The 15,322-nt window shown below is 39.9% G+C and overlaps 1 protein-coding gene across 1 annotated transcript in view; it reads right to left on the bottom strand.

The window, feature by feature from the left end:
- Uba6 (ubiquitin-like modifier activating enzyme 6) overlaps nt 1–6,592 on the bottom strand; it is a 63,819-nt gene extending 57,227 nt beyond the window's left edge. Inside the window, exons 1-4 of the mRNA NM_001107213.1 lie at nt 6,464–6,592; nt 4,868–4,930; nt 1,094–1,188; nt 468–496 (exon numbers count right to left, since the gene is read on the bottom strand). Of these exons, the coding sequence (NP_001100683.1) occupies nt 468–496; nt 1,094–1,188; nt 4,868–4,930; nt 6,464–6,534 (258 nt within the window). The 5' untranslated portion in view covers nt 6,535–6,592. The remainder of the gene's footprint in view (nt 1–467; nt 497–1,093; nt 1,189–4,867; nt 4,931–6,463) is intronic.
- Between the last annotated feature and the right edge of the window lie 8,730 nt (nt 6,593–15,322).

The raw sequence follows: 15,322 nt of genomic DNA, 5'->3' as shown, positions 1-15,322 counted from the left end.
CCATGCAAACTATACATAACAAATGATGCTGTTAAATTTTGGAGTAAATGATTTTATAGTAATAAAAAACTAATATAACAATATTAAGAAATTAATACATTTAAGGTATTAAAATGGTACTAAATTATGGTTATATTAAAGATATATACTAAAAATATTTAAGAATGATAAAACAGCTGAAGCTCTTATGAAAAGAACTTAGCAGTTGCAGTCAGTAGGACTGGGAAGCAAATACATAAAACATGCATGCGTGCTGAGTTGGTAACCTCGGCTGGATAATAGGTAATAAGGAATGTGTTAGGTGACTCTTTATGTTTAAATTTTCAATAAATTAAAAAAAAGAACAGCAGCATTAATGATTCAGTTATGTAAAATCAAAAATAAGACAAAGTACATGGTCACTGAGATCTGCAAAAGGCAAAACAGTTCACAACAAACTACCTTTCATATTGAAGGTACACACTCACCTTAATCCCTGCAAGTACAAGATTCTTTGCTGTAAAGGAAAAAGAATAACTTAGCTTTGTAAATTCATACCAAACAGATTCATGTAGTTTCATCACACTTCTGAGTAACTATAACTTTTCTTACTTGCTTAAGAAAGTTAGAAAATACAGGTAGAAAAAAAAAGTGAATTGATACAATTTTGCATAATCAAAACATTAAAAGATATCTACGCATTTCCGTGTTTTAATAAATATACTACATAGCCATAATAAAGGAGGAATCATCATTTAGCCAGGCATGGTGGCACATGCCTTTAATCCCAAGGAGGCAGACAGACAGATTTCTGTGAATTGAACACCAGCGTGGTGTACACATTGAATCTCAGACAGCCAGGGTCACAAGGTGAGACCTGTCTAAACAAAACAAAACAAAACACAAACCTAAGGAATGACCATTTAAGTTATTAAGGACACCAAAGAAGCACTGGCTTTGTTTTTGGTGGAAGACTAGACCTCTGCTACAAAATACTTTGTCAAAAGAATTTGCCAATATTTGGAAGCTAATTTCCTTTAAAGATAATAAGAGTAATATTCTTTTTATCTTATGCAAAAGTATCACAGATTATAGAAAAAAAAATACTGCTTACCAATTTCCACTCCAAGACCACCCATACCACTTAAGAAGACACAGGACTTGGCCATCTTCTGCATTGCCGTGTCACCGAGAACATATCTCTGTCGACTATATGTAAAGCACAGTGAAAAAGAAAATAATTATTTTATCAAAGTTTGCCTTAAAGTTCATAAACCAACAACCACAAGACTTGACTCTGTCCAGCATTATTTTAGATAAGTTGTACAGCATTTAAGTTAACCAACTGAACTGCCAGCTAACTAACTAAGTAGCACATTTTGAAAAGTGATGTCACTTGGCACAATCGACATCCTAACGCAGCAGAGTTGAGCAGAAGCTGTCCTCTTTGGGAAGTATGTTAGGTAGACGGTAGCCGCTCCATTCCCTCCTGTTCCTCTCAATCCATTGCTTCAGGGGTCACTGAAGGCCTGGAACTTTGCTAGCCTCAATTTTGATAACAAACAGGATTTGAGGGGATAATTGAGGTTTTTGGGGTTTTTTGTTTTGTTTTGTTTTGTTTTTTAAAGAGAACTGGCCAAGCAATTCTTGAGTTCTATTTTGCATCGAAGATGTAAGATCTACTTAGTTGGATCTTGTTAAGTTACACATTGAAAGATTGCGTAATCCCATCATGCTCCAGGCCTATTTTAGATGTGATCTAAAGAATTTCTAGGTTGCAAGAGAGGGAAATGCAACTAGAATCTGGTAATCTCCCTAATTTAAAGAGCTATAAATCTAAGAAGCTAGAATTTGGTCAGAAGATGGTTCATCAAGTAAAGACACCTGTCACCAAGTCTGACAACCTGAGTTCAATCTCTGAGATTCACAGCGTAGAAAAGAACCAACAATTTATCCTCTGACCTCACACACATGCCATGACCTGAGCGAGCACGCACGCACACACTCGCGCGCGCGCACACACACACACACACACACACACACACACACACGGGGGGGGTGGGAGAGAAGAGAGAGGAGAGAGAGAAGTAAACAAATATTAAAAAAGATTTAAGGAAATAAGAGAACGTTAGGATTTTTAAAGCAGAGGACCAGAAATAGGCAGCAGGTTCTCCAGTTTAAATTGAGTACAGGTTAGTAAACATATGAGGAAAATCCTAAAGTGAGCACAAAATAAGTAAAGTTAAGCACAAAATACCTCACAGTATAAAGGACACTAGATTCAGTATTAAGAGTATTACATATATAATGAAGAAAATTTTGCTCCAACTAACTGAAGATTCCTGTGGTTTTCACCTTAAATGCAAGCTAGGAAAGGAACAACGTTTCAATTAATTTAACTGTACTCTTAAATAAAGCTAAAGAATATTTTATGGGGTTGGGGATTTAGCTCAGTGGTAGAGTGCTTGCCTACCAAGCACAAGGCCCTGGGTTTGGTCCTCAGCTCCGGGGGTGGGGGTGGGGTGATATTTTAGGAATCCAAAAACGAAAAGTCTACAATATCTGATAGCAATAAAAACGTCATGAGGTACACAAAAGTGGGTAAAAACACCCCATAATGAACTCGATATAGCCAACAGGTGCCTATTCAGGAAGTAATACAGACACCTGAACTAAAGGACAACAACACTGCATCAATTATACATATGATCCATGTGCTCAAGAGGGCGAGGGAATCCTAACCAAAAAAACCTTCAGAGAACTACAAATCTAAGATCAAAACAGACTGGATGGAACTAACGACATATTCACCACAACAACCTAAGTTCAGCAAATGAACTTCCCAACATGAAAACAGATAGAGCCCGAGAAAGTTATGGTACTTCATTTGGTACTTCATTCTTTCATATATGTGAAACTGGAATTCCTAAAACAGAATATGGAGAGGAGGGAAGAAAAAAAATAATATGAATGACCAATGACCATTTTTTTCTATGAGCACTAAACTCAGATACTACTATGTGAACAAGAGATATAAGGAGAGTTCCAGGATAGTGTATCACACACCTAAGAAAGGAGATAAAATCTTAAGAGCTGTAAAACATTATGTAAGGTGGAAAGATTAAGAGTACCTACCATCTGTCTTTCTCCCTGGGAATCAGAATCATGGTATTTTCAGAAGAAAACACAGTGATCTGAAATTCCACACTCACAACAAAATTTCTCTAAATAAAAATTGAAATAAAGACTTCTTCATTCTATATTTAAACATATAAACCTGATAAAGTTGTATAAGAAATTATAAACCAGTTAAAGCAGAAAACAGTACGACATAAGAATCTGAACTTACAGAAAAGCATGGAGAATGAGAAATGATAAAAAGTATGGATAAACACATGTTTTTAATCTTAAGAAATTTCAAAGATAACTATTTAAGTCATAGTAATGATACAGTGTGAATTTCTCACATGCATAAAACTAAATGTAAGAATCTTCCAATAGAATAAGCATACTAACGTATGGTTTTATAAAATTATGATAATTACTATATATAACAAGTGGTTATATAATTATGTAGTTAAATAAAAGAATAAAACTAATGGTAATTACATTCAGTGAAGTAAAAACTAAAAAGTAGGGCTGGTGAGATGGTTCAGCAGATAAAGTGCTCAGCGCAAGCCTGGTGACTTGAGTTTTATCCTTGGAACCTATGGTAGGAGGAGGAAACCTCCCCAAGTAGCACTACCGGCTGGGAAACTAGCATTTAACTCTGTGTACGGACTTTTCATAGTCAAACCATATATAACACTATGCCTCGTCCTCCACAGTCTTAACAGTTCCGATATCACACTAGTATCAAAAGTCTACGTCCATAGCATATTCTGAGACTAAGGTAAACTCTTAGCTGTGAGCTGCAAAATAAAAAACAAAGTTACTAAGATAAACACCATCAGGAGGAGAGTCTTAACCAACTTTAAAACAAACCAAATAACCACAAACACAGTTAAGGAAATTCTGTTTCTTTAGGATCACTTTCAGTATAAAGCAATGAACTAATTATTTCTGTCATTCCTATGACAAAATACTGGATAGAAAAACTTTTTAAAAAAATATGTATTTGGCTCACAGTTTCAGAGTTCATTTATGGTTGCTGGGTCTCATACAGGTGGCAAATGTACCAGAGTAACGCATAACCAGCAGCAGACACACACAGGAACTACGGGCACGGATAACCTTCTGAAGTCCACTTTACATCATCTCCCCTTCCTCTCTCTAGACCCCAACTCCTGAAGTTTCTACCTTTCCCTAAAAGTACCACCAATTAGGGACCTTTAAACAAGCATGTAGAAGACTCTCCCTATTCAAGCCATATCTCACTTATACTACACTCTGTCATGTATTTCTCCATTATCTGTATTGATTTTCTCCAGAATTCACTAAAAATAAATAAAAATAAAATAAATTTGACTGAAGAACTAAAGAAACCCCTATACTACCAAGAAAAGTAATAAAACCTATTATCTAAACTTAAGACATTTACTTTCGGGGTTGGGGATTTAGCTCAGTGGTAGAGCGCTTGCCTAGCAAGCACAAGGCCCTGGGTTTGGTCCCCAGCTCCGAAAAAAAAAGGAAAAAAAAAAAAAAAGACATTTACTTTCATATTGGAGAGTAAAATTCTTCTTAGTCCTATCAAGAATCTGGGGGTTATTCACATATTAAAACTTTCATACTATATATAACATGAGAAAAAATCCCACGAAAATCCCAATTTTAATTTAAAAGGACTTGTAGGATATCCATATGAAGTTCTGCACAAGTACAGCCATCAAAAAGTCTATGAGATTCTGTTCTATTAGAAAAGGTGGGTTTCGGTCTCTCAGGTTCTTACCTGTATAATCCATCATCGATTTCCAAAGATTCTGTTGTCATGGTAGGTAAATTTTTACTTGCACTAGGGGAGAAAAAAATAAACCCAAACTATTACAGAGCAAATATGGCTTTTAAATATTCATACTCTATAATGCGTGTAATTCAACTGTGCACCAGACCAGATTCACAAATTACTAAAGGTCCTTCTATACAAAATGTTATGTTTTATTAGTTATCATCTTCCTTCGAGACACCCAGGAACTATGGCCACGGATAACCTTCTGAAGGTGTTGAAGTTAATTTCACTAATTGCTGCCTTGAAGAGCGCTTGCTGTTGAGATCTTAGAGCATCCCGGCATGAACTGCACTCTAAGCACCATGTAATAAAATCTGCATACCCATACAACATACACTACAGCTATCTATAGCCTTGTCACCTCCTATCCTCTTGCTTCTACGACACTTTCACTTGCTGTCCTACTTTACACACAATTACTTTGGTGGATTAAATTTCTGATTAGAAATGAGAACTGGTTTATACTCAGCCACTCAATGGCTATGACCAACACTTACTTTCCAAAACGCTGTCTCACTGATTGGTTCAAGAATATGTTCCAAAACAGTCATGCCTGATTGCACACACTTGTAATCTCAGAAGTTCAGGCGATGAGGGAGGAAGATGGGAGTTGTAAGCCATCTTTGGCAAACTTGGAGCCAGCCTCAGAAATAGTAATTAATAATAATAATAATAAATCTATGAAATAATACGTCAGCTCCAACTAAAGGGCGGTTATTTGTATTCAATAATATTTAAGTCGATTTTAGCAGCATTGGCCTGGGCAGACAATACTTCCATCCAGTCCTTGAAGCATCCGCTTCAGTGTGCAATGTAAAGCTAATGGATGTTAAATGAACATAATAAATCCATCACTTCTATATTTGGAATTTAGTATGTAAACACTGGGCAGGATACAAGTGGGGCTTTCTTAATTGTAAGACAACTGACAGGGAACGAACGGAAACACTGGTGAGAGTATACCAGGACCCCAACCCCGTAATTTTGCAGGCTGGGAAAGAAAAACTCCAAGCTCCTCAGCGGGAAATAATCATAGGAACCTTGGGCTCCGCCCAGCGCCCCAACATCACCGTAGTAAACAGGGGGATTCTCGGGCGTCCAGACTGCAACTGATTCTGACTTGTGCTCTCAAAAACAGTTTTCTAAGCAGCACGGCTGCAGGAGGAAAATGCACCGTGGCGCTGAAGCTGCCTAAAGGAAGAGTGCCAAGCAACGGGGGCCACAACCCTCTCCTAACAGGCCGGTCAGAAGTGATGACCTGAGGGAAGGATGCTGGACCCGACCGGCAACCGCGAAGAGCGAGTCTCCTCGGCTGAGCGCGAGCGGCGAGGCCAGCGCCCACGCCGCCACACCCACCGCCCGCCAGCTCTCTCGCTTGCTCGCTTGCTCGCCCGCCCGCTCGCCCGCTCCCTTGCTCCCTGTGGTTCCGAGCTGCCCCGTGGCCTCCGCGCGCTCCGAGCCGCCGGAACTCAAGAACGGAGCCTTCGTCCGCGTTCCTCCGCTTCTTCCCGCCCAGCCTGTCCCGGCCAGGCCTCTCACCCGCAGGCTCCCCAGGAGGAGCAGGACGCTTCTTCACAGGAAAGCACAGCCAACGGCTCAGACCGCTCCATCGCCTTCCGAGAGACTGCAGCAAGTCAGGGAGGCAGGGAAGGGGGCGGGGCCGAGAGGGTCAAGGGGCGGGCGGCGACGTCACCAGGGGAGGAGCTGGGGAAGTACGCCCAGGACAGGGTTTCCAGTCAGCCCCTGGGACACCTGACTTCCGGTTGGGGAGGGGCAACTGTGCGCGCTTCCTTGCAGGTGAGGAGAGTGCCTAGGAGAAGGCGACTGAGAGCTGACGGCAAATGCGGAAGCAAAACACGTCACTTCCGGCTAAGAGAGCTAAACCCCAGGGGGGCTCGTAAGCAGCCAGGTGCTGTTGCTTGCAAATCCAGAAGTGTTCTAGCACCTAGTGGAGATCGGTTTCCGAAAAGAGAGGACATCTCCAGGCTGGGATTCCACTTAAAGATTCTACTTAAATTGTTTTGATCATCTATTAGGATCCGATGCCCTCTTCTGGTGTGTCTGAAGACAGCTACAGTGTACATGAAATAAATAAATAAATCTTTTTAAAAAAGGGAGAGAAAAAAAGGAACTTACAGCTAATGATATGGTCGAAGACATACAGCAAATAACTCGGATTACCAGTTCTTAGATTTCCAATTTCTCATCTGACTCTTTTTTTCATTCACTCTCATTTTACCATTTTTAGGAGATAATTGTGTACACATAATGCAATTAAGAATCTTTCTAATTGGTGATGTATTTGAAAAAACACTAGCCCAACTTTAAAAAAGTGGTGTTTACTTTGACTATACAGTACAGCGTTCTGTAAAGTATAACAGTTTTTTCTTCAAAATTGTGTTGAAATCACAAAATGATTTTATGGTTGGTGGTCACCACAACATGAGAAACTTGAAAGAAGGGTCACAGCATTATGAAGGTTGAGAACACTGTCTTCATGTTTCTACTATCCCCCTATGCTATTCCCAGCCTTTAGACAAAGCCTTTAACTCATTGGCCTTCAATAGTATTTAAGATCCAAACCACAGTAGTAGCATCTTACATTTAATGAAATGTGGTATAAATTATTTCAAACATACGATAAAATGATGATTCAGATATTAACAGTTTTTCATGTTTTGCCATGTTTATATATTAGGAAAAATTAATTTATCATCAGACATTTTGGCAGTGAGGTTTTATGCCACAGGAAAATATAGCAGTATATTTAGAATATTGAAGAAAAAAACAACTAAATTGATTATTTTGTACTCAGAAAAACAACTCTCATGTTCAAATGATACAAACTGTTATCAACACTTCATACCAACAATTAATAAGACTATCCTCTTCATGAAACCTTCATGAGTCAATATTAGAGAATATTTTGACAGCCAAAGCAACAGAGGGATCCAAAGTTCCCCTTGGGAGCAGGCTCAAATTTGGGGTGGAATTATAGTTCATTGTTTGTTAGCTTTTGAATTCATCCTACTTCATTTTTGTTTATTAATTCTCACAAGTTCTATATTGTCAATTCTGAGTTTAAGGCACCTCTTTCAGCAATGTTTTATTGTCTGTGATGATGGAATACTCATCATTCCACTTTCTTTTTATTTTTTTTCATTTGAACTTGATACTCCGTTGCTCACTTGTCTGTTAATTTTTTGTCCTTGGCAGGAACTTGAGCTCAGTAAGAACAAATCCATCTGAAAGAAAGACCTGAATTGCAAGAGAGAGTCTGAGAAGCTTGTTACAAGGAGGGAATGAACTTCCCAGAGGAGCCATGGATTGCATTTCAAACAAAGGATTAGGATATATTTGTTGTTAGGGAGGATAAGTTTAGGAACGTAATATGCAGCAGCATTCTGATAGGCTGAAAAACAAATAAACAAGCACCCTACCCCCATCCTGCTCTAATGAAAAGGTCTACATTAATTCTAAACTACTATATGGACCCAGGACACTGTTTTCTTGGAAATTATGAAATATAGATGTGAAACAAATTTTCAAATTTCTTTGCTATGGGTTCTGCAACTTTCTGGAGATGGAAGCTATTTCTCTTTAACAACATGATTTGGATATTTTTAACAACAAATGACAGATTCATCATAATTCAAACATTTTAGTTTTTGAAAATCTATGACTTTAGACAAAAAGGTTTTCTGTGAGTCAAGTCAGTAGCTACTCAACGAAGAGGACTTTGCTATATGTTGAAGCAAGTTTTTAATTTTTTTTTTTACTAGCTTTGTGTCCCTGTTGTATGGCTTGATTTAAAAAAAAATGTGGCTCACAACCAGGCAGTATATGCTAGCGGATATGAGGCCCCTGACACAAATAAGGCAGAGGACTGCCTGGTCTGGCCTCAGTGAGAGACTTGAGGCCCCAGGGAATGAGTAGGGTGGGGTTGGGGTGGGGACATCCTCTGGGAAAGCAGGGAAGGAGGAAGAATGGAAAGAGGAACTGCCAGAGGGAGGACCTTGAGGGGATTAATGACTGGACTGTAAAGAAAGATATAATAATAATAATAATAATAATAATAACAACAACAACAACAATAGTAATAATAAATGTGACTCTATGCCTATCATGTCTATACTCATTCATTCTCCACCCTGAGGTTCACTGTCTCTTTGTCTTCTTTTCTCTGTCTCTGTGCTGTGAGTCTGTGTGTATGTATGCATATGGGAATGGATGGCTGGATTCTAATATTGCAGTAAAATAGTTTTACCTGCAAACATTTGCTTTTGAATAATGTCAGACTTACAGAAAATTTAGAAAGATAATAGAGAATTTATCTAAATTCTTCAAATAACTTGGCCATTTCGTGTTTCTTAGGTGCATTTTTCATGACTTAGAAATCAATATTCATGCAATACTATTAAAACCACAACATTTTACTAAGATATCGCAGGTTTTTCTGCTAACCATTCCCCTCAGAATCCATTCCAGGATACTGGGATGCATTTACGATGACCTGATCTTAGGAAATTTTGTAGGTGAGTACTGTGATGTATATTTTCCTGAAACATATATGCATGTGAAAATTCTACAAATTGAAATATTTACATTGTAAATTATATAGCCAACAATCATATTGGTTTTGTAATGACAGAACATATCCAAGTTTATTCTCGTATTTCATACTTCTGAAAGATTAAACAATAGCACAGTAAAGATGTTCAATGTACGATTTCTTTGATTTACAGAAGACGATTCAGAGATTAAATGACTCAAATAAGTTCATATCATTTTATTGATACAACCGAGGACTAGAATTCAGTGTTCTTCCTAGCTTGGTGTTCTTCTGGTATATTATGCCTACATTTCAGAGACTGTCTCACCAATTTCACGACTGAAAATTGATTGCTGATGTCAAGTCAGCACATTAATAGATAGCTTCCTGAATTTTGAGCAAGAGTTTTGCCCAAGGTTGTTCTAAAACTTGAACTGGTTGGAAGCTAACTATTTAACACAGAGGTTACTTTTTTGTAAAGGAAAAGTCTTTATTAAAATCTTAATAGTTGGGGTTGGGGATTTAGCTCAGTGGTTTAGTGCTTGCCTAGCAAGCAGAAGGCCCTGGGTTCAGTCCTCAGCTCCAGGAAAAAAAAACAAATCTTAATAGTTATCTACTGACTTGGGCTGTGGATTGGAATACGTAGGTCACAGACCACAAGTGCTTACGTCACCCAGATTCAGATGTTGAAACTGAATCCCCACTGTGATGGAATTTGAAGATTACATTGTTCAGAGATGGAAGCTTAGAGATCCCTGTCCTCCTTCAGGCCATATACGGGCAAAGTAAGAGATGGTTTTCCCAGAACCAGAGTGGGCCCTTACAGTAGATACAAAATCTGCGGGTACTTTGTAGTCTTGAGAAAGGTGGGTTAATGTAACAGCCTACACAGACGACAGCAACGTGAAATCCCACTTTTTGAAATATTTTTGAAAGTTGTTTATAGACTAAAAGAAGAGAAATCATCATACGCTTGCAATTTAAATACCAGTTTCAAGGACATTCTAAACAATTTTGTTTCTAGTTTGTGTGTATATTCCTCCTGTATGCATGTATGTATGTATGTATGTATGTATGTATGAATGAATGCCACATGTGTTCCTGCTGTATCAGATACCTTGAGAGTGGAATTATTGATGTCTGTGAGCTACTCTGTGGATGCAGATGTTTGGAACTAAACCCATATCTCCTGTAAAAAGAGTAAGTGCTTGCAAACAATGAGCCACTTTCCAGACCCTCCAGGACATTTTAATTGTTTAATTGTGTAGACAACAGTGACGGTAAACAATTACGATGTCATTTTAACTTTTGACTAGAAAGGACAAACCCCCCCCCCCCCAAAGAAACAAAACAAAAAAAAACACACTAAAAATCTCTAAATGGCCCTTCAAATTTTCACTCACCCCTCCCCCACCCCGGGTAAATGCTGTACTTTCATCTCGATCTGTTCTGACTGAGGAACCGAAGCAGTTGAGCACCCCCATGAAACAATTCCTAGTCACTATTTGAGAGATTGAGACTTGAGCCACAGTCACTATTCCCTAATAGACTCAACTGCAGTTTAAACTCACACAGAAAATACAGTTGTCGCTGGAGCAGCGGAGGCCGCAGGTAATTGTAGACCACAGAGCTCAAGGTGCTGGAAAAATGAAACCAAGGACCACCACGGCTACCCTAGGCAGTGCCGTTTAGCATCTTTGTCTCAAACTAGAGGGAATTTTACAGACAGCATGAAAATGACTTTGGAAAAGAAGATGGTATTATAGGTGGGGCCTCAAGAGAAAAAACGCAGGAGAGGGCCTGTGTAGCAGGACTGGGTCCCAGACAATGGGCACTGACAGGCTTCTAGACTCCAGGCTTTCACAGGACTTAGGGAAGAAGCTCCAGAGAGGCGATGGGGGAGGGCCAGTCCGTCTAGTCAGTCCTATGACCAGGGACCTCTTTTGGTCAACTCTCAAGTGAAGCTTCCCCGCAGTGGGGCTCACTTAACTTGTGCAAATGGAAAAGAAAGATAGTAGGAAAATAAATTAAGAAAAGTCAACTCTACCAGAAGACAATCAAGTACACTTCTGGCCCAGAACAAGACTATTATAAGGTTATACAAAGCAAATGAATACCATGTTCAGCCTGGGGTCCTATCTCCAAGATATTTTATTATAAATATGTGTTTCAAACTCTAGAAAATCCGAAAGCTAAAGAAAGTTACATATGAATGATCAGACCCAAGAGTAAAGACGGGCCAGAAAGACGCTCAGGAGGTAAGGTCGCTTGCTGACAAATCTGAGGACCTGAGCTCCATCCCTGGGCCACACATGGTGGAAGGAAAGAGCCAACTCTTAAAAGTTCTTCTCTGATGTCCATACAGACACTGTGCTGTTTGCCTGTATGTGAGCATGTGTGCGTTCACACTAATTTTAAGAGGTATCTAAACAGACAAGTGGTGATTAAAGACAGCTACAAACTAGATATGGCAAAGGACGGGATAGACAATAATACTTCTCTTGTTCCCTCCTCTTCCCCTCCTCTTCTCTTGAACCCGCAATGAATTCTTCATATTCTTACTCTAGTGCATGTGTCAACAAAAGTTCCCCGAAAATAGGCTCACCTGCATTAAAAACTCTGGAGGGTAGATTGATGGTTTAGAATTTGTGGGAATGTGAGCAGTTGAAGTGTCTCAGGTTTAGAGCCAAATTCTCTTGGGTCAGCCAGTTGTAGCCCTCTTACTAGCTGATCATTGTTTCCTTTTGTGTTGGACCTAGCATTCTTTTTTTTTTTTTTTCCCCGGAGCTGAGGACCGAACCCAGGGCCTTGCGCTTGCTAGGCAAGTGCTCTACCACGGAGCTAAATCCCCAACCCCTGGACCTAGCATTCTTGTTCCCTCAGAGGCAATGTTCTGGAATGCACTGGTAGACTCCTAGCTTCAACTCAGTCAAAGGGTGAGAATGTCGCCAGATAACATCTAAGCTGTAGGGCTGGAATTTTCCTGCTTTCCTGCAACTCAACTGCTTGATGGTCCCAGCAATGTACTTTTAAAGGGCTTTCATTTTTTTTTTTTTTGTTCTATAACTATAAAAGCTTCTTGAAAACTGTTACCACATTGGATCATCCTTTTAAGAGTAATGTAAATACACATTCTCTGAGCTTGGTCATTCATATTTGGCTCCAGAACAAAGCACCTCTTATTCTCTTTGAGGGGGAGCTATGTTTTTACATAATAACAAGTGTAAAATTTTAAATACTCCCGTTAAAAATTTCTCACTCCTATTCACAGTGGACAAGTACCCTCCTGGAGCAGCAAACATGTGATCTAGGTAGACCCAGGGCTCAGCTATGCATACCTCCTCTCTGTTGGCAGTCTCTTCCAGAATAGCAGAACGAGTCTGATAAAAGATGGCAACCTTAAGGTCAGGAAGGTGCTGATCTATAAACTAAAGTCAGCAATCACGGTGTGGCTATCCCATATTTGAAACATGGCTCTGGGGGCTGGCCAATTAGAGTTGAGAGCAGCCAAGATAAAACACCGTAAGGAATAACTTGGGTTTATCATGGGAAAGAAGATTCTAGAAGCATGGCGGGTGCATATCTGCCCAATTCATGTGCTGTTTAAGGCTTATTGTAAATATAAAAGGTGTGTGTGTGTGTGTGTGTGTGTGTGTGTGTGTGTGTGTGTTTCCAGGAACTAAATGGTCTAAGGTAGGATAGAAGTCCTTGGTCAGGAGCAAATAAATTCTACCACATTTTCATAAACATCCTGAATGTTAAACAAGCTGGGATGTGTAAAAGAAGAACTAGGCATACTGTACTGACAGTTTCTTTCTTTCTCTCTCTTTCTTTTTTTCTTTCTCTCTTTCTTATTAAACAGAATTATTTATTATATATAAGCACACTATAGCTGTCCTCAGACACACCAGAAGAGGGCATCAGATCTCATTACAGATGGTTGTAAGCTGCCATGTGGTGGCTGGGACTTGAACTCAGGACCTCTGGGAGAGCAGCCAGTGCTCTTAACCACTGAGCCATCTCTCCAGTCCTGAACTGACAATTTCAACGTTAACATTTGCATTCATTGTGTGAACAAATATATGAACAAACAAATAGAGTTAGATACATTTTATTTAATAATTTCCATATATATAAAATCAAGATAGTATTATTAAACCTTTTTGTAACTTTTTTGACAGTCTGGTTTAGTTGGTAAATTCTTTCTTTGAATAATAATAGTAAATGTCTAAACTAATACTAAGAGGACTGCTCTTGCAGTCTTCCTCTTGCTCCCTCTTGCTCTCACCCTCTTCTCCCTTTGTCCCTCCGCTTCTCATTTCCCCTCCCCACTTCACTCCATGTGCTCATGGCCAGCTTCTACTCTACTTCTCTCTCTCCACTTCTCTCTTTCTCTGCCCTACTACCCTCTTAACTCCCCTCCCTACGCCCTGAATAAACTCTATTTATACCAACAAAACCCAAAAATACAAAGAGGACCAAAACAAAAATTTATTGACATATAATTCTATTCATGGGTTACTTAAGTTAAGGACCTCAGTATTAAGATACCCCATAGCAAATATATCTTTAAAATGCCCAAGGCAATGCCTGAATAGAGCAGTTTCTTGAACACATAAGAAACCATATGAGAGACATAAACTTTAAACAGATGTGATGAAGCCCTTAGGATAACCTTGTCCGTATATATTACTGTCGCTTTAAATCCAGGAGTAAGATTTTGTTTTTTATCATTTTAGGAGTACGTATGTTATGAAGCTAGATTGATATTGTTGTGACGTAGCTAAGTCCTGTGTCCTATACAATCTTGGTATAAGTGCCCATGTAAACTTGGAGCATTTCTTTCAGCACAGGGGAAACCTAGAGTTCCATGCAATTGAAGAATAGAACTTGTTGTGTTTTATAAAAAGATAATGAGAGAAGGAATATGTTTGGTGGATGTGTAGTCTGGTGTGGGGGAAGGGTGTGCCTCCCTGGGCCCATGCTGAGGCATCCCTTCCCCCTGGGGGTCCAGACACACACACACAGACACACAGACACACAGACACACACAGACACACAGACACACAGACACACAGACACACACATACACACACACACACACACAGACACACACACACACACACACACACACACACACACACACACACACACACACACGCCATATAGTATAGCATAGAGTTTATTCAGGGCATGGGGAGGGAAGTTGAGGGGGTAGAGACAGAGAAAGGCAGAAAGGGAGAGAGTGGGAGAGAGTAGAGGAGTAGAGGCCGGCTATGGGCATGTAGAGAGAGGAGGGAGGGGAATGGGGAGAGAGGGGTAAGGGGAGAGAGGGGTAAGGGGAGAGAAATCAGGGGCAAGCGATCAGAGCCAAGAACAAGACTGGAGGAGAGCTTGGAGATCGGAGGGGGAGGGAGCCAGCAGCCCCTTTTACAGTGAGTCAGCACACCTGGCTGTTACCAGGTAACTGTAGGCGGAGCTTAGACCAAATCATAGCAGAACTCTATCAGTGTTTTCTTTTTTTCTTTTCTTTCTTTCTTTTTTTTTTTTATTAACTTGAGTATTTCTTATATACATTTCGAGTGTTATTCCCTTTCCCGGTTTCCGGGCAAACATCCCCCTAATCCCTCCCCCTCCCCTTCCTTATGGGTGTTCCCCTCCCCATCCTCCCCCCATTGCCGCCCTCCCCTCAACAATCTAGTTCACTTGGGGTTCAGTCTTAGCAGGACCCAGGGCTTCCCCTTCCACTGGTGCTCTTACTAGGATATTCATTGCTACCTATGGGGTCAGAGTCCAGGGTCAGTCCATATATAGTCTATAGGTAGTGGCTTAGTCCCTGGAAGCTC

The sequence above is a fragment of the Rattus norvegicus genome, chromosome 14 (assembly GCF_036323735.1).
Source record: "Rattus norvegicus strain BN/NHsdMcwi chromosome 14, GRCr8, whole genome shotgun sequence".
Classification (NCBI taxonomy): domain Eukaryota; kingdom Metazoa; phylum Chordata; class Mammalia; order Rodentia; family Muridae; genus Rattus; species Rattus norvegicus.
Note: the sequence above shows the minus strand (reverse complement) of the source record. Positions and strands in the feature narration are given on the sequence as shown.